We start from the raw sequence: 25,292 nt of genomic DNA on the forward strand, positions 1-25,292 counted from the left end.
AATCTTTTCAAAGTCTTCTGGTGTATAGGTAGCGTTATCGATTTATTTGAGAGCACATCACAAGTGAATGTTTAGACCTGCTGTGAACTAACTGTTGACTATTACTGAAGAGAATGTGTGGATATGTTGTTGTGTTGTGTTAATAATGTTGTATTCCAGAGACACATTCTTTTGAATGTTTGTGGAGGTGTAATAAATTTGGCACACCCAGTATTGCTGGTGCACACCCAATGTCTTTTTTCTGGCTACGCCAGTGATGTGCAGTTAGTCTGTTAGCTCTTAAAGAATGAGACAGCCTGATGGCTGTAGGAGCGAAGGATCTTTTAAATCTCTCCGTCCTGCAACGGAGAGAGAGCCCAAGAGGTGTAGACGTATGAAAGTCTCCAATTATTGTTCTTTTTCGCTCTTTTTTTTTCGGCCGTCCCATTCACTTCAATGCAAAATTTTGGGCACTTAGCGAAAAATTCGTATTCTGTAGAGAAAGTAATAGCACACCGGTCCCGATCAAACCGCACGTTTTGATATATAATTTGTCCTGCAGGACAAGTAGCGGGACGAAATTGTGTCCGACTGACAACCGGAACTTTGTGCACATCCTGTCAAACCCACGAACTCTTAACAGCGACGGACTTCCTGCTGCCGTATGATTTCACAAAATATACACCAGACTTCATCAATAAGGACAGACCGTCCGCGTTGATTTAAATTTCAATGGCGACTAATTAAAACATTTACGTGAAATGAATAAAGCATGTATTTTAGTGGAAATAAAATACCACTTTACCGTAAAACAGGAAGTGAAAGCAACGAACCAATCAACTCCACGGAATATATGTCATGCGCAGTAGAGTTTGTTATGGCAGTGTGGCATGGATGTGTGAAGGTTAATGCGAGCTACAACGTTACAACACTTAACTAATACATAGACATTATTTAATTAAAGTTAAGGGAGATTTACTGCTTTTATAAGGTGTTTTGCTGCACATCGGCGTGTACTTCTCACAGGTAAGGCCCCATGATATCACTTATAGGAAGACTAACTAGTCACATGGAGTGCTGTCATTCATTGTGCTGTTTGGTGAGGGTTTCATAAAGGCTTTCAGATGTTTTGTGTCTGGCTTTAATGCGATGATTAAAACACTAAAAACATATCCACTAACAGGAACTGTCAGTGAGTGAAACAAACATGACGCATCATTATACTCCTGATAAACATTATAAATTCCGGAGGATCTCTGCCTGAATCCAGATAGTATTATCTTACACACCGAAGACTCTATCAGTATTAAATATGTAAATATGATTAGGAAGTGAATTCCATTCTAACTTTGCTTTGTTTTGTTTTTATTCACTTTAAACTGATGTGGATTTGTATTTTGGCAAAGTAAAATAATGAAGTATTATCTTAATGGTGTTTAGATAAGTAGAGAGGTTGAAGGCTGTTTCCACTAAGACACCAACTTGTGGGATTTCATTTATTCTTTATTTATTTCTCGAGGAATCATTGAGGGCAACCCCTCATTTACAATCATGTATTTGGTTTTGTCTGAATTGAGAACTAATTTTAGATTGAGGAGAGAATGTTTTAGTTTATCGAAGGCTTGCTGGAGAGTTTCAATTGCTGAATGTGCAGTAACTTCAACTCTAACCCTGGGTTTTTTTAGTATCACGAAGGTGGTTGTCTTTTAATCTGGCTAGACCACCATGAAGCTAACTGGTCATATATATATATATATATATATATATATATATATATATATATATATATATATATATATATATACTGTCAATAAAAAGCCTTAAAAATGACCAAGAAATATTTTTTTTTTTAAAGAAAAGATTTGGTTGCAGCACCTAAGTATTTTTTTTTTTTTTACAGCAAATAAGCCAAATAAACAGAACACAAATTTAGACAGGTTTTGCTTTTATTCCAGGTCATGTTGCTTCTGTCCTCTCTTCTGCTCTCTGTTACTCCTTTTCAACGTGAACCGAGTTCTTTTTGCTGAGCTGGTGCTGGTTCGCAGTTGGTTAAATTTGCAAACTGTATCAGAACCTGTTTGCTCATTATGGTCTGGGCTCATGCAGCTCCTCCACACACACCTATACACACAACATACAAAAGTTAATTTCCCTCTGAAAGGGTGCATAAAACTCAAATATTTGGCATGTGGCAAATATGTTCTACCTTTCTCAAGTTTGAAGTCTTTCTCTGCTCTGTTCAACAGTCATGGCCAGTCTGTCCAACTATGCTGTACGTATGGCCAGACTAAGTGCACAGATCTTTGGGGAGGTTGTGCGTCCAACAGACACCAAATCCATGAAGGTGGTCAAGCTGTTCCAGGAGCCTCCCATGGCGAGGAGGAAGGAGGTGTACGACTGGTACCCACAGCACAAGATTTACTATGCCATGACCCAGAAGCTCAGGTTCCTGGGACTGTTCAGGTACAAGAGAAACTCCATCCATCCATCCATCCATCCATCCATGCATATGTCATTCTCACCACTCTGCTCCACAAATACTGTTCTCATTCATTGATTAAAGATGGAGTCAGCAATTCTGGAGAAAGATTGTTGATATTTGAACTTAAACCCAAAACAAATATTTTATAGGAAGTTGGCAAGGTACTACCTCCATATTATTTACATTTCATTACTATTCCTGATTCTCGGTAAGAGCAACTTTATTTGTTCCCCTTTTACAGAGCCTGGGCAATGTTTGAACTCTGGGTTTTAATTTTTAACTCACAGTAAGACACAGCTGTCTACACCAAGCTTGACAATGGCGATTGATAGCGTCAGCATCACTTTCAGAGCTACTTGATAAATGATCTAAACACTGAGAGCCAATTAAAATCCATCTGATTTACAGTTTCTGACTACCTCTTTTATGAAAGCTAATTGATGGTATTATGGAAACAGGATAATGCAGAAGACGAGGGACATGTGGGGCTCGGACACAGCGTGTTTGGAGTCGCTTTTTGCACACGCTCATGTCGTTTAGGTGTCATTATTTTCTTTCTTGGTGATTGATCTCTTGATCTCTGACTGCATCTTTGATTTTAGTCGCCTCTACTGTGCTGTTTGTTTGTCAATTGTTAACTATCATCGAAACTCAACACTTCCTGTAAGTGTTTCATTTTAAAAGCCATCCAGGATGAGGACGCATTATGCAGTTACACCAGTTGCAAGGATTTAAATGTGAAACATCTATGCAGGACGCATTCAGTTCAATTAGCAGAGTGGTCATAAAAATAGTAGTAGCAGTTAAAGAGAGAAACTGTGGCCGTTTAGTGTGAACTTAATCCTCAGTGAACATGGTAAAAGTTTTAATAACGTTAATGCTCTTCCTTCTCAGAGACGAGCACGAAGACTTCAAGGAGGAGATGCGTCGCCTGAAGATACTGAGAGGAAAAGGGAAACCAAAAAAAGGAGAAGGGAAGAGAGCAACCAAGAAGAAATAAGCTGCTTTTCTTCTTCTTTTTATGGAGGCAAACATTGGACTGTGTACATCACTGTAGTGGGATGTTGATCCTGAAGGAACTCCATTGGTTTGGTCTGAATGATAAAGTTGCTTTGTCAGAAGTTTCTTTTGGAAGGAATAATCAGGTCAAAATTACACATGAAACATTCTATGTCAGTTGTATTAAAGTGAATTCCATCCTTTTATTGTTAATATTGTTCGAACCTTATCTTTTCAAAATGCAGAGATTAATAACACATTTTGGTCTGTTTCAGGTATATTGTACCTCATGTCAGCTCTGGACTAAGTTGTTAGCTGGTGTTAGATTAACTGTAATGGCTGGAAAATAAGAAGCCTTTCATACTTTCAAAATAAAACCAGTTTGATGAATGCAAGTGTTCCAAAGCTCTTTCTGCCTCCTGTTAAACTAGAATAGCTGACCTGCAGTTTTGATTTAAATAACTTGTATTCATTTTAAGGAGTCAAAAACTAAACTGGTTTGGAATGACATGTCCTGTAGTTCAAGCAGATCAGGGAACTAGACCTGAAAAGCAAAAGAGAATTCAATATGCAGACAACAAAACAAACAAACAGCCACAAGCATATTTTAAGAACATCAACATTTATTTCACATGATATAAAACAGATGGGTATGAACTTTTTGCATATTGACCCTAATAATATTAATAATAACCTCTTATACTGTAGTTATAGTATTCACTTTTTCTCTTTTCAGTGTGTACATAAATTATGCTATCTTGTTTTGTTTTTTTTGTTTTGTTTTTTTTACAGTTTATACATCTCCTTTAAATTTATTTCATGTTCTGGAGCTCCATAGTCCTACTTATTGCTTCGTACATGTGCTATTCTCCAATTCTTCACCACCTAGGACAGATTCAAACGCAGAATATCTGATCTGTGTCATGTCCTCAGCCTCTGTATATCTTCTTAGTGATGTAAACCAAAGACAGAAAAACAAAAAGAGACACAACTGAAAAAGCAGACTGGAAATCCAAAACATTCACATAGTATGTATCATCAACAGACGTGAGGAGATTCAGGCTGTCTGCTCAACATAAATAATCACAACTTTGCACAAGTGCAAAATACTTAGTTCTGTCCAAAGGAATCAGCAGCATGAAGTGGCACCTTGTTGAAGTAAAAATCTGCTTTATGTTCATATATATATAGGTTTTTATATATTTATATATGTATATCTAATCAAGGACAAACTGTTATGTTGCTGTTGCAAAAGGAAAATTGAGTGAAAAACAAAGACTCAGGTCTCTAATGAACACAAAAATCAGAGCAGTTTAAAATGCAAGAGCATCGGTGGTCACTTTGGGGTTAAAGTAAAGCACTGCATGTGTGTTTAGTTTGTTGCTAAGCCCATCTGCGGTGAGACTTCTCAAGTGCTCCTATTTGCAGCTGTACACTCACCTCTAGCAACTCACTAACAGCTAATACACCCTCCTCCAGATCAGTAGACTAGATTAAGAATTATTATGTTAAGATGACTGTAATACTTAGTAAGGTATCAAATGTTCTGTGTAATGATGTGTGTATACATTTGGCAACACCTTTCTATGGAGCTACTATATTATACCCAAAACAAGTTTTACATACAGTAAAGATTGTGAAATGGTTTGATTTTATATATTAACAGCAATAGAAGTATTATGAACGAACGAAAGAACGAACGAACGAACGAACGAACGAACGAACGAACGAACGAACGAAAGAAAGAAAGAAAGAAAGAACGAACACCTAACTAGAACTGACAACCAGCAGAAAAAGACTGAGTGTTCCCCCTTATTTGTTACTCATCCTGACTGCTTAATGGCAAGAGTTTGTTCTGTGGCCAGCATTATTTAAAGTAGCTGGCTTTTACACAGATAAATTATCAAATAGTCTGCATTGATAAATGTTCTTCTCTAACACTGAATTAACAGCATCTTAAACTCTCAAACACAAACCGACTGAACTTGGGGTGTGAAGGCTCTTTTCAAAGTCCTTTGTTTACCTGATATGTATACAACCAAGTGCAATGCCATGAATGGCTTTGATGAAATACCATTCGAGAGTGTTATTTCCATGTGTAAAATGAAATTTGTTGATACTAAAAATACACCTGTCTTGTTCCTGACCCCCCAAAGAATCTTGTGCACACAAACATAGGCCTAACCTCTTTTCAGTTCGGACCCAGGGGCTTTAAAGAGCATGTCCACACAAGAGGTGTTCTGATGTCTTTTTCAGTTGTTCAACTCATGCTTGACTGCTTGATATGCTGCTATTTAAATCAAGCCAGTTGCATGACAAGTCATGTTTTAATTGTGCTTCACTACTGTAGTTGTTACGTCAGTCACATTTTCTAATCAGTTTTCTTCAGTTTAATGCAAGTAACTACAGATGATTTACAAACAATACTGACTAATTAAGGATTTAAAGATATAAGGGTTTAAAACATTATGTGAGTCTATGAGACCATGCCCATGCTAAATTATGTCTCATAAGTTGTTTTTCAGCAATTTTGGGTTGGATAACATTCGTTAAACAGATTTGGTTCTATTTTTTTAAATTATTATTTACTTGAGAATTGATGAAGATGGTAAAAAATACCACATTAAGTCGCCAGGACCTTGAGGAACACCATAAAAAGATCCATGGTATGATTAAGTATCAAAAGTATCAAAAACGTTTGACTTAGATTTCTTGAATAACTGCTTTTTTCTGTGATTGAAGGGCGAGCACTTCTGTTCTGTAAACTGCAGAAACTCCCTTATTGTCAATATACATAGGTAAGCCATCCATCCTCTGAATGCTCTAGGTCTGTAGTATGTGGTTGTAAAGTTTCATGAGGCTGTGATTATCCTAAAGGTCACATTTTATACAGTGATGTCAAGTTTAAAAAATGCTCTCGCTGCAATGAAATGCTGCTATGGGACATCATCACACGTGAATAAAATTGGGCTCATTGAATCTACAAGAGTCTCAGCTTGTAGTGTGGAGTTTCATTTAGTAATGTTTCATTTAGTAATGTTTCATATTGTAGTCATAGCTTTAAAACTGAGCCCACTACAGCCTCTGAAACAGATAATAATTGTTTTTAAAGAAGTGCATCACGTCTGTAAAGACACAAAACACAAAAAAGTGGCTAAAACAGGCATTGCACCAGCCATTTACCAACTCCTTAAAATATGACCTATTATCATAAGGTAGGGTTCACTGTTATATGGGTCAAGTAACTTGAGGACCTGCCTTAAAACTTCTTCCTTTTCAATTATGAACCTTGTACAGCTGCTTGTTAATGCACAGCCCGAGACTCAGACGCCAACAAACATTTCTGGGGTTGCACAGGTATATTTTAACGAAATCCAACATCATTTTTATCTATTTAATGACCATTTCACAATCTTATATTTATGCAAAAGTGTTTTGAGACAAATTTGACTCCATAGAATTGGTGTTTTGTTCAGGGACATATCAGTATGGACAGATCTAACAGGTGCTAAAGATATGCCTCTCTCTCTCTATCTGTAAGTGATGGTGGCCCATCTGTGTGTTGTCAGTCAGTGAGCAGGGCTGTCATCCTCTCAGTGTCAGTCTCCTTGTGGGCATGTAACAGTAGTATCAAAATAGTCCTCTTATAAATGCAGGAAGCCGTGGAGCATGCTCTGTGCAGGCAGGCTACATTTGGGCTTTACGGGACACCTCTGTGGATGTCGAGGATGGCGCCGCTCACGTGTCACTGCTCACCAAGGTGAAAGTCTGCGCTGCAGGGAGGAGAAGAGAGGGAGATTTGTCAGAGATTCAACAGTGATTAGAAGAAGGTGTTTTTTATAATATATACCCAGGCAGCAATCTCCGTGTCTGAGCATGGAGGCCAACCAGGAAGTGCCTTAAGCCTGCAATTCACCGAAAATTCCAGCAGGGGGTGCTAAAATTGGCTGCAAAAAAAAATCTGCCTCATTAATTTCAGTGCAAAATTTGAAAACTTCTGACTTGATTTATTACCGAGCAGAGCAATGCGTATCCACGGCAACGCGTCAATAAAGTTATATATAACGTTATAAAGATAGAAAAGAGGACGTTTACCGTTTTGGTCTCATAACTTTGACCCTTACACTGTATTTTCACTTAATGACAGTTTATTTGAACGTTTTGTTCAGTAAAAATGTCTTGTTCAGCGTTTGGTTGGACTAACAGACACTGCAAGGAGTCGCTGCTCAGTTTTCTGAGGTAAGAAAGATACATTTTGTTTTTGTTTTTTTGCTAGCCAAAACTAACATCCCAGTTAATGCTCCAGTTAATGCTAACATGAATTAGCAGCGGCTTCTCTCAGTCGGGTTGCCGGTGTAGAGAGGCTGTAGTCAGTGTCGTCAGATCCCTCGCACTCCGCCACAGTCCAATTATGGTCTGCTCCGCGTATCGGAAACAAGATGGCGACGCAAGATGGCGACGAGTATAACGCTGAACTCGAGGCTTCCAACGGGCAGTCCACAAACCACTGGGTGACGTCACGGTGACTACGTCCATTATTTATATACAGTCTATGTATATACCATATTTGTTGTTGTAATTTATTAGCAGATAGGTTTTTTTTTCTTTTTGTTGTTGGTGCAAAATAAACCAATAGTGATTTTACAGATACCATGATAGAAACAGAGATAAACACACAACGATGGACACAGAAGGATAGGGTGACAAACATTGCATAATACATTCATAAAACATGATGAAACAAAGTGGATGACAGTACAGTCACATGAGTGGGTGAGTGGTATTGATGAATGGTGAATTCTCATGAAACTCTGTTAGACGGCACGAAACAAGCTGTTGGGTTTATTTTAGTAAATTCAAATTAGTAAAAACTCCAGCTAAAAAAGCTTAGAATAACACACTGATCCAAAGTGTCGAGACAACACCCAGCTTTGTATTTCCGATCGCTATTAAAAAGGTGATGTCATGATCTACCTGAATAAATGATCGTATATAGTTTAAAAGGTCAAATGTACTTTAAAACAGGTCTTTTATTGACAGTTTACACTGCATTTTCCTTTCCATTCAAAAGTTACATTGTCTATTTTCATGGCAGCAGATGGCCGCAAACTGATGTCAGAAATAGAATCCTCACGGTCGACTTGCATGATTATATTTGATTTTGGCACAAATTAATATTTGAAGATGGTGCCGGTTTTAATTTTGGATTTGGCTCTCTGGTAAAATATTTCAGGATTTTTGGGAGGGACCTGGGGGATACTTTTTTTTTTTTTAAGTTCATAGAAGTCAAATGAATCATCTAAACATCTTTGCCGGAGAATGACACAGATATGTTCTTATTGAAAAGAATCCCACAAGTGGAACAGTGGGTGGTTAAAAGTCTCCATGCCAAATCAAGTTTTCTAAGTACAAAGTCCTGGTGGTATGTGCCAATGCTTTTAAGCTGTACCTATTCTTCATGTTTTATCTATGCAATCAGTTGACTTTAAAGGAAGTGCTTCTGCTTTACTCACTAGATAATTTAACAATACAACTTTAATGCTTGATGGGTCATATGCTCTAGACAAATTACAGAGTTGATGGTGCACACTGGGAAGCCAACTGAGGCTACAAGCTGATGGAGCCTAACAGGATGGCATGAAACTTCTAGATCAAATCAAATCAAAGTCTTGCCCTACTCTTACAGTTTACAAATATAGAATACAAATTGCTGAAACAGCGTTCAGTTTTGAATATATACCCGATGACTCACTCAAATCTATGACGTCTGAAATTCTGTCTCTGTTTCTAAACACTCCTAAAACAAACTGAAACTAAACTGACCAAAACACATCATCCGACCTTGCAGAACTTGAATCAAATATCTTATTATTATTGTTAATATTATTTAAAGCTCAAAACAACTATTGCTGATTGTCTGTCTCCATATTGCATTTGGAGACATGAGAGACAGTTGCACCGTTTGCCCACTGGAGTGTGCTGCCTGTTTAGCTTACATACTTTGCAGACTTGTTCTATCAGACACAGTAATTACAGCATACGTTGTTTATTTTACGTTTATATACACAATTGAAATCTTAAAAAGCAAACTGAAAACTAGGGAAAACTGTCTGGCTCTGTTCAAAGTTTTAAAAAAAATCCCTTAGCAAGACCTTTAAAGTTCACAAAAGAACTGGATCAGATCTGTCACTTAACTCTTAATCCTTTATCAGGCAAAGAACTATATTTGGTAACTTCAGGTAATATTTCAAGAAAAAAGTTACAAATTTACTAGATTAAAGTGGCAAATCTACAAGAAAAAAGTCACAGATTTAAAGTGGCAAATCTGTGCCAAAAAAGTTGCAGATTTACGAGAAAAAAGTGGGAAAAAAGCAACTTTTGTCTCCAAGATTCACCATGTTAAATCTCATAAATCTACGCATTTTTTTCTCTTAGATTTGCCACTTTAATCTTGTAAACTTTTTTCTCAAAATATTATTTTCGTATGTTTTTTTTACACATTCTGTCAGTATGTAGTATCCTCCAATATTCTCTAGGGTTGAAATTTGGAATTTGCAAGTATTCAGTGCCCTATTAAGTGTTAAAGTGGTGAATCTGGGAGAAAAAAGTTGCTTATTTCCCACTTTTTTCTCGTAAATCTGCAACTTTTTTGGCGCAGATTTGCCACTTTAAATCTCTTAAAACTGCGACTTTTTTTCTTGTAGATTTGCCACTTTAATCTAGTAAATTTGCAACTTTTTTCTCAAAATATTACCTGAAGTTACCAAATATAGTTCTTTGCCTGATAAAGGGTTAACTAAGCCCTGCAATTTTCTTTTTAGCCCAGTGTCAGTTTTTAAGGTCACATGTGGTGGAGGGAGTCTTCACTTACAAGCCAACATGTTGTTATTGTTGTTGTTGTGTTTCTTGTCGTCTGTTGTTAGCTGGTTGAAAGAATCTAATCTCTTCTCCAGCTTCTCCTCTCTGCTGGTTTGTTGCGTCACGACTGGTTCCTCCTCTCTTGGCTCTGGGCTCGGCGTCTCAGGCTCAGGAGTCTGGAAGCTACAATCCAGAAGAAGCAGAAGGGTCACACTAACTACTATTGACAGGACAGGACAGAGAAATGTATCATACACAGTATTCCCATCGTAATTTGTATGTTGGTCCGTACACTCAGCAATTTAGTTTCACTAATGGACACTATTTTCTGGCTCCAATAACATCTCAGACTGCATAAGATTCTGTTGAAATAACTTTTTCCACAAAATTCTTCTCAGTAATTGATTTCACCTTTTCCAATGCGTGATTTTGAGAATCAGCGTCCCATATTGAGGTTAAAGATAGACCTATCTTTATTTTATATTACTGCACACATTTATTTTGATTTGTTTTGAACAGACAGTACTGCATGTGCGTGAGTTAAAGTTAGCGTGTATCATTCCCTGGTCTGGGTGGTTATGTACATTGGACTGTCCACTACATTAGGTACATACATACTGCAGGACAAAACTTCTCACTTCCACTTCACACTGGGAATATTAGATAGTTAGGTATTGACTTTTCCCCCAGGCTGTCAGAGTTGTTCCATCTCAACTACAATCCATTATTAAAAACAACAGAAGACGATCTCCAGCGCTGGATGAATCTACCATTATCTCTATTAGGACGAATAGCCACAGTCAAAATGGAAATACTCCCCCACATCAATTAGTTTTACTCAATGATACCCACCATCCCGACAGATAATTGGTTTAAATCTATTGACTCTATCATTACTCATTTCTACTGGAAAAATAAAAAAGCAAAAATTAAACTTTTAAAAATTAATCTACTTTACAAAAAAGCAAATCCCAAGGTACATACATACATACTGGACGGACGGACGGACGGACAGACGGATGGACAGACAGACAGACAGACGGATGGACAGACAGACAGACAGACAGAAAGACACCTGTTTTCAGTGGTGGTGTTTGTTGGTGAACTGGTCAGGTCTTGCTCTCTGCTTTCATCATCCTCAAAAGGCTGAAAGTTTACTATCTCCACACGCTGAGGCTCCGTGCACAGGTCCAGAATTACCACCCTCTGGCTCTCACACAGCTGAAACACAAAGAAAGACATTTTAATTTGACAAAATGTAGCATTTAGTCATGCAAAGAGCCATATTTGTGCATGGAATTACTTCACTTCTCCACATTCAAAGCAAACCGCAACTCTGCTTTTTGTAAAGATTGCAATGAACAATTGTGCTATTAAGTGTGCTGTCAGCGTTGCTACATGCAGTGAAGACTACTGATGTAAATGTTACATGTGAGCAAGACTTTGATTTGAGCTTTCACATCATGATATTTTTTTAAACTTGAAATACAAGTAGAGAGAAAAGTATATTGGCAAACAATGAAATATGTAAATACAATAGCTTATATAAGACATCTGACAACAGAGGCCAGTAAGTGAATAAATTAGTAAGTGAAAACAAAATAAAAAAAATAAATACATGAGGAAATGTCACTTAAGAAAATAATGAACAGATGGATGGCAAATTAGAAAAATCATAAAGAAATAAATGAATAAAACAACAAATTGATTGAATATTTCATTAAGTAATCAATAAATAGTTTAAGTAAATGTTTTTTCTGTCTCTGCTGTGGAATGAGGGTGCTGTGTACAGTCTAGGGCTCTATGGAGCTCCTGGGTGGCATCCCAGTTGAGAGTAGCACCAACCCAGCTATCAATCCTGGCTGAATCCAGGAGATAAACCCCTTAAAGCCAACCTCCCTTTTTCCGCATTCCCACAAATCTTCTGTTATTGTCCCGGATTACACACAAAGATGTTACAGCCACAATAGCTGGTTATCTGCTGTGTAACAGACTGGCCTGGGTTTAGCAGAGACAGCTGTTTATATTGAAGTTGTGTGTAAGAATTCCTTTGATTTCCCTCCACTGCTACCCCTGCAGCCTCCAGCAGGCTGCACTGTACCACTTTACTATTAGCTGACATCTGTGAGGACAGAAACCATGAAGCCTGAACTATTCCCTCCTGTCTGACTAATGTAATATTCAAACTGTGTATCTGTAAAAGAACTTGTGGACTTGTCACTGCCAAAATAAAATGAATAGTCTTGTATTTCTGTGTGTTTTATAATTGTTATTGCAACTTTGAGTTTGCAAAATGTAGCTTTATCCAGCTTAATTCTCAGCTCATTCATCATTCATATATGGCCGTATACGGAGCGCTCGGCCATGTTTCAGTTCAGTGAGTACTGATACACAATCATAGCTCCGGTTAAATACTGAATGATTCAGTGAATTAATCTTTTGTACTTATCTTTTTAAAGAACAGATTCTAAAGATTCAGTACACTGAAAAGAACTGCTGTTCCCACCAATACCAGGACCCCTGATTCTGGAACAAGCTTGGCGTCTACCAGGCCAGGATCAGACATGAGAATAATTGGAAACTAGCCATCTGGGGTGTTGGTTGTAGGCTAGCTGGCTGGAGGCTAGTGGGCTGCAAGATAACTGACTGGAAAACAGGCAGGCAGGAGGTTTGCAGGCTATAAGCAAACTGACAGAGAAGAAGGCTGCAGGCTTGCAGGCTTCAAGCTTAATGACAGAGAAGAAGGCTGGAGGCTAACAGCTGCAAGCTAACTGACTTGGAAGCATGATGGCAACTTAGCAACCCAAGGTCTGTAGCCTCCCAGAGAACCTCGATTAAGCATTTAGCCAGAGCTGGATCCTCTTCATACACTGAGCAAAAACCCTAATGAGATGCTGGAGTGAATATGTGACTGGAATATGGAAAACTGGCGCTGCTGCATTGGCACTGGAGAGGGCTGAATGGCAGGCTGCTTGTGAACAGATTCCTCTGAGTTCATATTTTGTAAATAAATACTGTTGTAATATCAGGTTTGAAGCCAAATGCAGAATGATGAAGCAGCAGCTGCAGCAGCGAAAGTTCAGTGATTTAATGAATAAAAAAGTCCGGAGGAAGACAGGTAATTGAGGTAAGTGTAATTCCAAATTCACTGTGAATACAACTAATAAGCGCTGGGAAAAACACAAACTTCTATGGCAAAACCTCACTGTTAGAGACAAAGACAATGAAACGGTGAAAACATGTGGAACAAAGAAACTACTAGGGCAGGGTGACGAAACACAGTTTAAACAAATCAGGATGGGGCAGACATTAATGTGCATATGCATGGAAGCAGCAGGGAGTAAAACAAGACATTACACTAGAGGTGTGGATGTCAAAATAGGGCACAAAACACTAAAAATAAGCAGTGAAAAGAGAAACAATAAGAGTGAAACAAGAAACATGAATCAGAAACCCCAAAATCTAAGAAAGCAAAATCCTCGAGATATAAAGACTGAAACTATCGCAGAACAAATATAGGCAACTAAGAAATACAGACAGGCTTGTTTTGAGATGGACTAACATTCTTGGTTTTGGTCTTTTCAAGGGATTTGGTGCATGGTGCATTCACATGCTCCTTAGATGGTCCCATCCCTAAACTAGGAAGTCCTTCTTCCCATTTTGGTTCATGAGCTTTACGCTGTAGAGAACATGGACCCTACAAAGAAGATGTGTTGGCTTTTATTGCTCAGAGTGTTTTAACAACACGTTGATAATGGTTTTTCAGTATTTGCGTGACAACAAAGAGCAAATGAATTGGATCAGGTGAGCCATGAAATATGAACAGGAGCTACATTTTTTCACATGAATGAAGCAAAAATGCATTGTTAATGAAAGTGAAAAAGGGTTTGTGTATCCACCCCGTAATTTGGATCCACTCCAAAATTTAAAGGCCCATTTTCAACCTTCCACCAAGATTCATAAATATGTGGCCAAATAGTTTTTCTGTAATCCTGCTGACAGACATACACAAACTGAAGTAATCAGTAATCTGAACTGAAGCCTATATATGCACCCTGGCTGTGCTGGCCTTGTCTACAGTACCTCGTTGTCTATGCTGTCGGCCTCGGCCAGCGGCTCCTTCACACTCTGCAGGGTCGGGTGCCTGCCCTGCTGCACTTCCTCACACTTGTCATTTTTCACCTCCTCCACTCTTTGCACCTCCTGGAAAATTGAAATAGAATCTTGTCAAGAGCTGTTAGACATACATTTCATAACGTAATACTGCATTTTGTTTTCCTTTTAGATAAAAATTGGTTGCCAGGACAGTTTGAATTTCACTGCTACTGAAATAAAAGTATCCCATGAACCTGTGGTGCAGGTTCTGTGTGAGTCCCAGCAGCCTCAGCAACCGTCTGGCTCTGCTCCATGTGAGCCACCTTCAACTGCTGCAGAGCTGCTTCCAGCTCCAAAGGGTCTGCATAGGCCCCCTCCGCCTGGATCCGCCGCTACAGACACACACAGAGTTGAATGTATATTCACACTGACAACATTAATAGGTGTGTGTGTGTGTGTGTGTGTGTGTGTATGGGGGGCCATTTTATGCCAGCGTACTATATTAAAACGTCTTAACTGGGTCGCCTACACCTGCATAAAGACTGATGAATATTGCGAGTACACCAGGTAATAAAGGGCTGACGGGTGACAAGTGTCATGCAACTTGCAAACGTAGCGGATGTCTATGTGCGCACGCTCGTCTTAATGTACAAATAATTATTTTCTTTATGATGATGAATTTTTAGTTTAACAGCTGCTTCGATTCACAGTTCAAGCAGTTCATGTATTACCAAGAGAGAGCAATGAGACTCTTTAGGCTATTTCAGTATATACGTGAACACGTTAAGGCGTCTGAAGCGTTGGCTTTAGGACAATAGTGACACACGTGTGTACACCTATAACAACGTCAGGGACTGTACCATTGTTCAGACGCCAAACTGAGGAATTGGCTGTATGCACTTACGCACGAGGTCCACTGGATCATCAGGACCTGACAGTTATTCATTTTCTATGTTCTGCAGCATATCTACACAGATCAGCTGTTACACAGAGTGTCAGGTTCATACAGGATTGTTTATAAGAAAGCAGAACTTATAGATGAACCCCAAGCCCCATCAGAGCTGTAAAGGCGCGTCTGCACGACGCCTACATGACACTCGTCTGTCCACTGAAAGTTAATGGAATTTACATGCGCACGTTAGAGGTTTTATGTCATTGTATAGTGGCTGTACACGTGTGTGTGTGTCTGTGTCTGTGTCTGTGTGTGTGTGTGTGTGTGTGTGTATCACCTGCTGGATAATAAGAGGGTTGTCTTTGCTGAAGGAGGGTGAGCGGGACGGGGTTTCTCTCTTCTTCTCTCGAAGTGACGAGGCCTGCTGGTTTCTCCTCATTCTCTCCAACTGCTCCTCCACACTCATCCTCATTCTACCTGCCTCTCGCTCCCCAAATCCTGTCTGATCCACTGCACTCCTAGGGCGGTCCTGTACAGGACAAGACTCATTGTTACATTCTTTTCTTTTTGCATTACACTCTAAGTTTATGTTTGTGCTTCCCTGAACTAAATCTCAGAAAGGAATCTCTGAATTTCCATGACATATGCTATGGATATTAAAGTTCCCTGAGAATGATTCCTGACTGTCTGACCAGTGTGGGCTTTGTTTTTAAATCTGTGTTGGGGCTTGAACAGCCACAAGGGATGGCTACATCAGATAATATGCTTGGGTATATGTGTCAAGGCCTTATTTGTAGTAACAGTGTACCTTTAATTTTAACCTTGATGTAGTGGTATTAATTCAGAACCTTTTTCTGCATCACTGCATGTTTCAACGAATTCTAAAATACAGTCACTATTCAAAGGATTCAATTAAAACATGCAAGTGTGGTCAGGTCGGTCCCTAATAATTATGTGTGGTGTATTTTGGTGTGGAAATGTTTTGTCTGCAATTTTTTACTATTCTCTAATTGTATGTTTTGTTTTAAGATTTCACCAGGAGAAACCTGCTCCACAACAACTGTGATTGAAGTGACATATTGAGGAATATAAAGATACATTTCTGTATGTTGCATTGAAAAAATGCAAATAGGAAAAAGATTACAGTATATTCATGTACTTAATCAACCCAGAGCACCAGAACATTTAACTGTGAGAGGTGAGAAATGCAGTAAACCTGAAGGGGAAGGGGGCAGATTTTTGCAAACGTGCAAACGTGCAAACGTGATAGGTGCAAAAATGGTTCCTCAAGCAAGTATCCTGCCTTTTTCTGAAAACACGATCAGCTAAACTTACTTCCTTACTCAAAGGAATGTTCACCCACAAACAATTTTACAAACATAGATCATTTAGGCTGATTCTGCTACAATTGCTGAATTGCAATCTGTTCATTTTATCCATTTTTTTTTGTCTCTAGATCACTTACTGATCTAGATTCAGGCTTCTTGGTCTTTCTCAGGGTGACATAGGAGGCAATGGTGGAGGATTCAGGGGGACTCAGAGGAGATTTGGTCCTGGGAGGAATGATGCCCACTGGATAGGGGGGCACTGTTGGAAAGATGACATTTACACATTAGCACATTAGCAAAACAAACACTGCAGTAAGGCTAATGTTCATGTTGTGACAAAAAATTTAGCATGCTGCATTTTGCATATGATACAAAATATATAAGGGTTTGCCAAGTGGTGGGCTCCGTATTATAACTACTGATGTGAAACTAGAAGATGTCAGGAACCCATTGGATGATTTACCTTCAGATGGGAAATTTAGTACAATAAACTTTAAATCTATAGTAGTGGTAATTTAGTAGTTACCACTACTATAAAAAGGCAGCATTAATGAAGCCCCAAGATTACGATTCACTATGGCAACAGCTAAAACAAATAGTTAAATTGGAAACCCTCATGCGAATGTACCGTGATTTGGAACACATTTTTGAAAAAAAGAGGGAAAAAAAGCAACACAGTTGTTCTCCAGCATAAATCCTGAGCTTTATCTGGAAGTGGAAGAGCACCAGTTTTATCCAAGCGGCAACCTCCAGGTCTGAGCAGGGAGGCAAACCAGGAAGTGCCTCAAGCTGCATTCTACCGAAAATTCCAACAGGGGGTGCTGACGGCCGCTGCAGAAGCATTTGGGTCCATTCATTACAATATGAGAAAACTTCTCACTTGATTTATTACCTCAGAATTTTTTTTTAAGACAACACTATGGTCTCAATCGCTAGTAAAAAATATTCTATAAGACAATTTGATGTTAATAGTGTGAATAATGGCCCCATTTAAAGGAAAATAGAAGATAAAGAATCATATGATTTGGGGCGTGGCTTCCTTTGATTGACAGGTCACTAACAAGGCGAGCCGTCATCAGGAGAGAACAGGAGAGAAGAAAAGCAATGCATATCCAGGAGAGATATAAAAAAGATTATTATATTTATTATGTCTATGGTATCCAGCCTTGAACTTGTTTGTCGTTGTTTGTCTTTCCATCTGGTTTGGTCTCATAACTTTGACCTTTCACACTGTATTGTCATTTAATGACAGTTTATTGGAACATTTTGTTCATTAAAAATGTCTTGTTCAGCGTGTGGTTGTTACTTTCTTAGGTAAGTAACATACATAATTGTTTTTCTTTTTTTGCTAGCCAAAATGAACATCCCAGTTAATGTTCCAGTTAATGCTAACATGAATTAGCAGCAGCTTCTCTCAGTCAGGTTGAGGAGTAGAGAGGCGTGAATTCAGTGTGGTTATATCCCTCTTGCTCTTCCACAGGGGTGACGACTACGTCCATTATTCATACAGTCTATGGTTTTATCTAATAATGTCTAGAAGTACCTTTTGAAGCTGCAGTGTCTTTGCTCTCAGCCGAGGTCTCTGTCTTGTCCTTGTCCTCACCGTTGGCCTCGTCTACTTCCTCTTTCACCGTGGTCAGCTCAGGCTCGCTCTTATACAGCCTGTAGTCTGGAGCTTGCTGTGTGGGAGAGATTGCTCGGGGTCAGAATACACACCATTTAGCAGCAGTCTGCACACATACACACACCTGAATGTACTTTAAGAAAAGCAGGGGTTGGCAGTGGTTATTTGGTGGCCCCACTTGATATACATGGAAATGGAATGGGTCGTGGCAGCTTTTAAGACTGTGCCTCTTAACACAGTTGATTTGGGTTATTCCTTATTCCTTATTGTTGTTGGATGAAAACCCTGTATCTTCCAAATGTCAACTTTTCAGAATCAAAGTTAGTGCACTTCATGGTTTATAGAGGTCACACAATTTTCACAAAATCTGCCTTTTAGCAGGAGTATATGGTAGATTAGGACAGAATTTTGTCATTTCAAGAGAAAATATAAATATATTATATATATATATATATATATATATATATATATATATATATATATATATATATATATATATATATATACACTCAGGGAAAAAATATTAGACCACCCTTGTTTTCTTCAATGTATTGTTAATTTTAATGCTTGGTACAACAAAAGGTTCATTTATTTGGATAAATATAATGATAACAACAAAAATAGCTCATAAGAGTTTAATTCAAGAGCTGATTTCTAAGAAAACCATGGAAAATGTCTAAATATCATCGCTTAAATTAAACTCTTATGAGCTATTTTTGTTGTTTTATTATATTTGTCCAAACAAATGTACCTTTAGTTGTACCAGGCATTAAAAAGAACAAGAAATTGAATAAAAAGTGTGGTCTAATAATTTCTTCCATGTATATTAAAAAAAAGTTATATACGGTTGCCAATAAAGTTGGAATCTTTTATTTTTAAAGACACAATCATCTGCTAATTGTAGCTTAAATTTCATTGTGATCATTTGGAAGAGATTGATTAATAACGTTTTGAGAAGATAAACACCTTTTCTGTCAATAATAAATAACATTATCACATCATTTAATGGAAAGAGGTAAAAAAAATGTTATTCCAACTGAATAGGATGAGCCGATCCGATATTCAGTATCGGGCCGATAATTGCCACAATCACTGGATTAGATATAGGAAGAGAAAAAAGTATAATCAGATCCATAAGCCTTAACTATTATGTTATGTTATGTCAGTGTCAGTATCGGACCTGAAAAGTGGTAGAAGATACTAGATAAAGCTGTAGTTTTACAATTAAAGGGTTGTGATATGTAAAGATAATGATTGTTATTTACGAGATAAAGTTGTCATATCGAAAGAAAAAGTTGCTGAAAAACTTGTTTTACTATTAGAATAAACTTTTTTTATTTTCAGAATGAAGTCAGATTTCAGCATTTATTTTAGTATGAGTTTTTAAAAAAAAAAATCCCTTATATTGTTTTTTTTTTATAGCACCGAAGGGTTCCATTGCAATAGTACAGGCATTCAGGAGTTCTCTGGTGCTATAAAAAGTGTGTGAATCTGCACAATCAAAGTAGAAGGGAGGACACACACAAAACACAGTGAAAAGTTACACAACATGATACACATAAACCTCATAAGGAATGTCATTACACAAACAATCCATGTACGGGCCAGTATAGGTCTGAATGTGACGGATGGAGCATGGATCGCAGGGATAAAAAAGAAAACAACACTGATAAAATGATGCTACATGTACCCAAAATGGCACTTGTTGAGGAATGAGTCTCTTCAGTGTAATTAATCAGCCTTTTGGGGTGGATTTGAGTTGTGAAAATGATTTCACATGATTTATGTTTCATGAATGAAACATGAATGTAAATATGGCTGTAAGCCCACAGCTCATAGATGGTGGTCACAGTAAAGCAAAGATGTTGACGAAGGGGATGGGATGGCATGAAGGTTTTCATTGGCTCTTACGCTGTGGCCGTTCCTGGAGCCAGCCTTGCGTTCCTCGGTGCGGTGTGTGTGGGGGGGCAGGCGGCCACCAGGGTGTGTGTGGTGGGGGGGCACCTGAGGGGGGCGCTCTGATGAGTCGTAGTACTGGGGGAGGGGCGGGCGGGGGGGCACGCTGTCACCCTCCTTGAGAGGACTGAGTGGCAGCAGCGTCACTGCCTGTTGACAGTTAACACAGCTTGTCTTACTCGGAGGAAATCATCTGCTATTACTGAACTATACTTGTGCTTATGAGTTGGAATCAGTAGTACAGTCGTGGAAAAAATAATTAGACCACACTTTTTCTTAAATTTCTTGTTCATGCCCGGTACCACTAAAGGTAAATTTCAACCCTAGAGAATATTGGAGGATATTACATACTGCCAGAATGTGTAAAAAAAAACAACATAAGGACCCGGGGGAGGGGGGTAATATTTTGAGAAAAAAGTTTACAAGATTAAGGTGTCAAATCTACGAGAAAAAATTTGCAGATTTATGAGATTTAAAGTGGTGAATCTGTGAGAACAAAAAGTTGCCAAGTTGACATTTGTGACAGGAGAACAGGCTGGGCTGAAGAGAGCACAGAGAGTTGACTACAACAAAGTTGCGGGCTATAAAACCAAAACAATGAGCTGAAAGCTGCTAGAATGCCTTAGAGAGCTTGGTTGTAATATCTGCATGTCTGTGGCTGCACTGTACTAAGAAGAACAGATCAGCTAGACAGCAGTGAAGCCGAAAGACAAAAAATACTTTTGTGTTTAGCCTTAAGACGATTGGCTTCTGTAAAGCAAAGTACATAACTACATTGTCCAAAACTCAAACCAAGAGGATTAGTAATGGGCATCATGAAAAGGAGTCAAAAGGTCACTGTGATACATTAGCTAGATTCAGCAAGTAGATTTCAACAGTGTTCTGAATTTAACTGAAACCAGTGGCTAAATGGAATTAGATGCTACATTGGATTTGATATCCAATCTCACTACCTGTACTCTGTTCAATAGCAATAAAGTTAATCTAATATTTAAAGTGTGTATTTAAAAAAAGGAATTTATTATTAAACTGGCTGAAACAACAAGAACAAAATACATTTGAAATTCACAATCATTCTGTGTGTGTGTGTGTGTGTGTGTGTGTGTGTGTGTGTGCCGTGGCATTACCTCATCCTTCTGTTGGCTGGAGAGTGGTTTGGAACCAGGTAAACCTGCTGAATATGGAATATGAAGAGAAGGCAAATGGGACTTTAACATTTTCCAAAAGACATCTAAATTAAAAAAAATATTATAATTATTAACTGAGGAGTCATGTAATGTAAATGACATCAGATAAATATGAAATGAATAAAGCGTTATTGGAGACGCTCACTGCTGTCTGTGCTCCGCTGTGGTTTATTTTTGGCTAGAGCCTCCATCACATCTTGGATCCTCCACAGCTCCTTCTGGATCTGGATGTGCCGCTGACTTGGAGGTTCTGTCTAAGGACACACACGGACAGACACATCAATGCTGTTAAAAGTGTGTGTGTGTGTGTGTGTGTGTGTGTGTGTGTGTGTGTGTGTGTGTGTGATTGCTTCAAGGTTTGAATTGAAGTTTTAGTATTTTTGCAAATTCCACAATGATAGAATTGGCTTCTTTGAAAAGTATCAAATTTTCATTGTTTTGTGTAAAAGTAGGTCCCCATTAGTCACCAAATAATCTGTGTGAAATATGCTAATTCATGTAAATGATGTACCCTGAAAGCATGTTTACTGGTTTTTCCGGATGTCCCCATAAAGCCTGATAAAAACATCACTTCATCATTTCAGAGGTTTGAAGGCGTGTATAGGCTAACTAAGCTACGGCAAGTTTACTCATTTTTTCCCAGCTCTCTACAGCCTCTAGAAAGGATGGTCCCCACAAGTGATGATTAAAACTGGAGTCCCCACGATTTATGAAAACCAGTATGTGTGTGTGTGTGTGTGTGTGTGTGTGTGTGTGTGTGTGTGTGTGTGTGTGTGTTACCTGTGGGCTGCCCAGGGCCTCCAGCTGCTCCAGCAGGTTGGACTTAGCCAGAGTGACATCTGCCCCCAGCCTGTCGTACTCCCTCCAGGAACGCTCCAACTCCTGAAACCAGGACATCAGCAAACAGGAGGGTCACTGGACTCTGTGTGTGTTTGTGTGTGTGTGTGTGTGTGTGTGTGTGTGTGTGTGTGTGTATGTGTGTACATGTGAGAGCTGAAGGTACGTGTGTGGACTGAAATAAGCTCTCAACCAATAGAGTGAGAACATTTTTGAAAAGGGAGGACATTTCGGCAGGTTCCACTTCGTGACTTGGTTTTAAGCTTAACTTCTTCAAAGGATTTCTAAAAATGCTCTTACTTCTTTAACTGCTGTTTGACAGTTCCACAGTGCATCTTTCCAAAGCTTATAAAATACATGCAAACCAATTTTCTTTCCCCATTTTCTTTCCCCTCTTTGCCAGTCTCTCTTTAGTTCTTGGTTGGTTCATTTAGCAGGGCTGATGTGATCTATTTGCCTTTTTGTCTTTGTAGCGAGTCCAGGACAGTTTGGTTAAAAAAGGAGACCTGTCTGGCAGACATAAACTTCTCTATGATCAAGCATAGATATCTTTATTCTCAAAGTGGTCAGGGCAGATACCACTGCACAGACTTAAATCAAGAATTTGAGCCTTCAAATATGTTGATATTAATCTAGGCATTAGAACAATCAAAGTTTGGTCTATTAATTCTGAAATTGACGGATCCAAATCATCATATATGTGAAGGTTCCTTTTCCTTGCCCTTCTGCACCAGTAAGAGCCTGTTGTCTGCAGCTCTTTATGTAAAAAATAATAATAATTTTATTTGCATAGCACCTTTCAAAACAAAGTTACAAAGTGCTTGACAATACAACTAAATGCAATTAAGACCACATAAATAAAACAATTAAACAATTAATAAAACAATGTAAAAGAAGGAAAAGGTCAATAAAAGGCAATACGATAAAAGTGAGTTTTGAGAAGAGATTTAAAAGATGACACTGAGTTTGCCTGCAGGTTGTTCCAAAGCTTTGGGGCCCGAACAGCAAAGACTCAGTCACCTTTCTTGACCAGTCTGGCTTTAGGAACCACTAGTCGGGATCTGCTGGATGATCTCAGGCAGCAGTCAGGCTCATAGGGAGTAAGTAGGTCGCTAATGTAAGAAGGAGCCTGACCATTGAGGGCTTTAAAAACAAGCAGTAAAATCTTAAAATCAATTCCTAAACTCACAGGTAGCCAGTGGAGGGCAGCAAGGACTGGCCTCATATCTCACGGTGTACTTTTCCGCCCGCATTATGAACAGACCTGTTTTGATACAGAATAGCCACTAACAAAGTTCTTCTAATTCAGTTAAAAACATTTGATTTCCTATAAATTCTTCAGGATAAAAATCCCAAGTTATTTCATATAAATATTAAATATATAATAGATCTGAAAGTATAAATAGCACTGCAGGAGAGAAACTAAACTTCAAACCACAGAGATTCTGTTAGAAGCTGCAAAATAACTAACATATGGTTATTTAAGAGGGAGAAGGGGGGGCCGGCTGTGTTTTGGCCCGACTCCGAGGAAAGTCTATTTTGGGCGTGGCTCTAAAAGTTGCGTTTACACCACGTTTTATAACTCTGCCTTAAACTGTCCATTTAATTTTATTTCATTATTATTATTGTTGTTATTTAATTAATTAATTAATTTTAATTATGTATACTTTCATGATAATTATGATTGTGTATTATTTTTTTATTATTATTTCCTCCCCATTTTTTAAAATTTTTTAAATTGAATTTATTGAATTTATTTATTAATATGATTTAATGTAATTAATTTATTATTATTTTTTTATTATTTTATTGATAAATACATTTATTTATTTTTCATTTATTTTTTTATTAACTAAAGTATTTGTTTTGCTCCGAGTTTACTGTTGGTTATGAGAGGGAGGGATGGGGTTTTATGACTGTATGTTCGTTGTTGTGTTCATTGTGTATTACTTTTTGGGGAAAAAAAATCAATAAATAAAGTTTTGAAAAAAAAAAAAGTTGCGTTTACGTTCTCAATATCACTAAAATTGATAAACGCAAAATTGGAAACACAAATCAGTGCGGCATGGTTCGGCTCGGTGTGGCCAACAGTGGCAACAGAAAAGCCCATACGTTTTTGTTTTGGAAAACATGCTTGTTTTTGAATGCAGCTTAAGATTCGTCACCAAAATCTTACTTTACTGAAATGGCATAAATATTTTTAATAACCTCATTGTCGATGAACATGGAATGTGCATGCATGTCTGTGTCGGGGTGTGCTCACAGTGGTGACTCTGGACAGCTCTCTGCAGGTGCTCAGCAGGCCGTTCTGCAGCACATCTCTCTGCTGGACCAGGCTCTGAGTGGCTGCAGCATTGGAGCCACTCTGTTCACTTAGCTCCTGACTGGCAGACAGGAGGGCCGTCTCAAGAGTGTGCTGTCAGACAACACACACACACACACACACACACACACACACACACACACACACACACACACAAATATTTATTGTACATACAAATCTACACAAAGGGGATTAGAGATACTATGCAACATCTGAAGCTAGAAAAAATAAGATACTCTCTCCAAGGGTCTGTTTTGAAATTCTATGCAACCTGGCAGCCTTTCTTGGATTTTGTGGACCAAATGGAAGCAGAAAATGTCACCCTGTAATACATGTTAACCTCTTACTTGTAGTCTCACATATGTTCTGTCTCCATTATTTTTGTTTACGTGACTCACCCTATCAACAAGTACATTAAATGACTGTCTTTGATTTAGCGGTACAGGTCTGGTGGATGGGAGGGTGGGGGGTGGCAACTAGGGATTAGTTCTGTTTGTATTATGTTTGTAATTTGTATAATGTGAAAATCTTAGATAAAAAGACCTTGTTCAAAAAAAATCTACACAAAGGCACAGAGATGAATATGCTCACTGAGAGGTGTACCTTCTCTCTGAGTAGCTGCTGCAGTTTCTCCTCCTGCATCCTAACCGCCTTGTCCTGCTCACACAGTCTGCTGAGCTTGGTCTGACAGAGATATGACACAAACAAAGACATTACGTAAACTTTTTTTGA

General features: G+C 38.4%; 2 protein-coding genes across 2 annotated transcripts in view; one reads left to right on the forward strand and one right to left on the reverse strand.

The window, feature by feature from the left end:
• The first annotated feature begins 695 nt into the window (after positions 1-695).
• Positions 696-3,855, forward strand: mrps33 (mitochondrial ribosomal protein S33). The gene is made up of 3 exons (XM_059325761.1): positions 696-1,005; positions 2,226-2,442; positions 3,356-3,855. The coding sequence occupies exons 2-3, from the start codon at positions 2,228-2,230 to the stop codon at positions 3,459-3,461; spliced, it is 321 nt and encodes a 106-aa protein (XP_059181744.1). The 5' UTR covers positions 696-1,005; positions 2,226-2,227; the 3' UTR covers positions 3,462-3,855.
• A 1,454-nt stretch (positions 3,856-5,309) lies between these two features.
• LOC131960517 (pleckstrin homology domain-containing family A member 5-like) overlaps positions 5,310-25,292 on the reverse strand; it is a 241,091-nt gene continuing 221,108 nt past the window's right edge. Inside the window, exons 19-32 of the mRNA XM_059325753.1 lie at positions 25,164-25,244; positions 24,501-24,653; positions 22,181-22,282; positions 21,546-21,654; positions 21,341-21,387; positions 20,169-20,363; positions 18,177-18,312; positions 16,771-16,892; positions 15,643-15,834; positions 14,668-14,805; positions 14,402-14,521; positions 11,394-11,539; positions 10,332-10,501; positions 5,310-7,233 (exon numbers count right to left, since the gene is read on the reverse strand). Coding sequence (XP_059181736.1) covers positions 7,199-7,233; positions 10,332-10,501; positions 11,394-11,539; positions 14,402-14,521; positions 14,668-14,805; positions 15,643-15,834; positions 16,771-16,892; positions 18,177-18,312; positions 20,169-20,363; positions 21,341-21,387; positions 21,546-21,654; positions 22,181-22,282; positions 24,501-24,653; positions 25,164-25,244 — 1,746 coding nt within the window. The 3' untranslated portion in view covers positions 5,310-7,198. The remainder of the gene's footprint in view (positions 7,234-10,331; positions 10,502-11,393; positions 11,540-14,401; positions 14,522-14,667; positions 14,806-15,642; positions 15,835-16,770; positions 16,893-18,176; positions 18,313-20,168; positions 20,364-21,340; positions 21,388-21,545; positions 21,655-22,180; positions 22,283-24,500; positions 24,654-25,163; positions 25,245-25,292) is intronic.

The sequence above is a fragment of the Centropristis striata genome, chromosome 22, assembly GCF_030273125.1.
Source record: "Centropristis striata isolate RG_2023a ecotype Rhode Island chromosome 22, C.striata_1.0, whole genome shotgun sequence".
NCBI lineage: Eukaryota > Metazoa > Chordata > Actinopteri > Perciformes > Serranidae > Centropristis > Centropristis striata.

Bases quoted from the DNA above. Each gene is read 5' to 3' on its own strand.
- mrps33 (XM_059325761.1), top strand. From the start codon at position 2,228: ATGGCCAGTCTGTCCAACTATGCTGTACGTATGGCCAGACTAAGTGCA. The intron at 2,443-3,355 runs GTACAAGAGAAA...CTTCCTTCTCAG, and splicing joins AGGTTCCTGGGACTGTTCAG to AGACGAGCACGAAGACTTCA.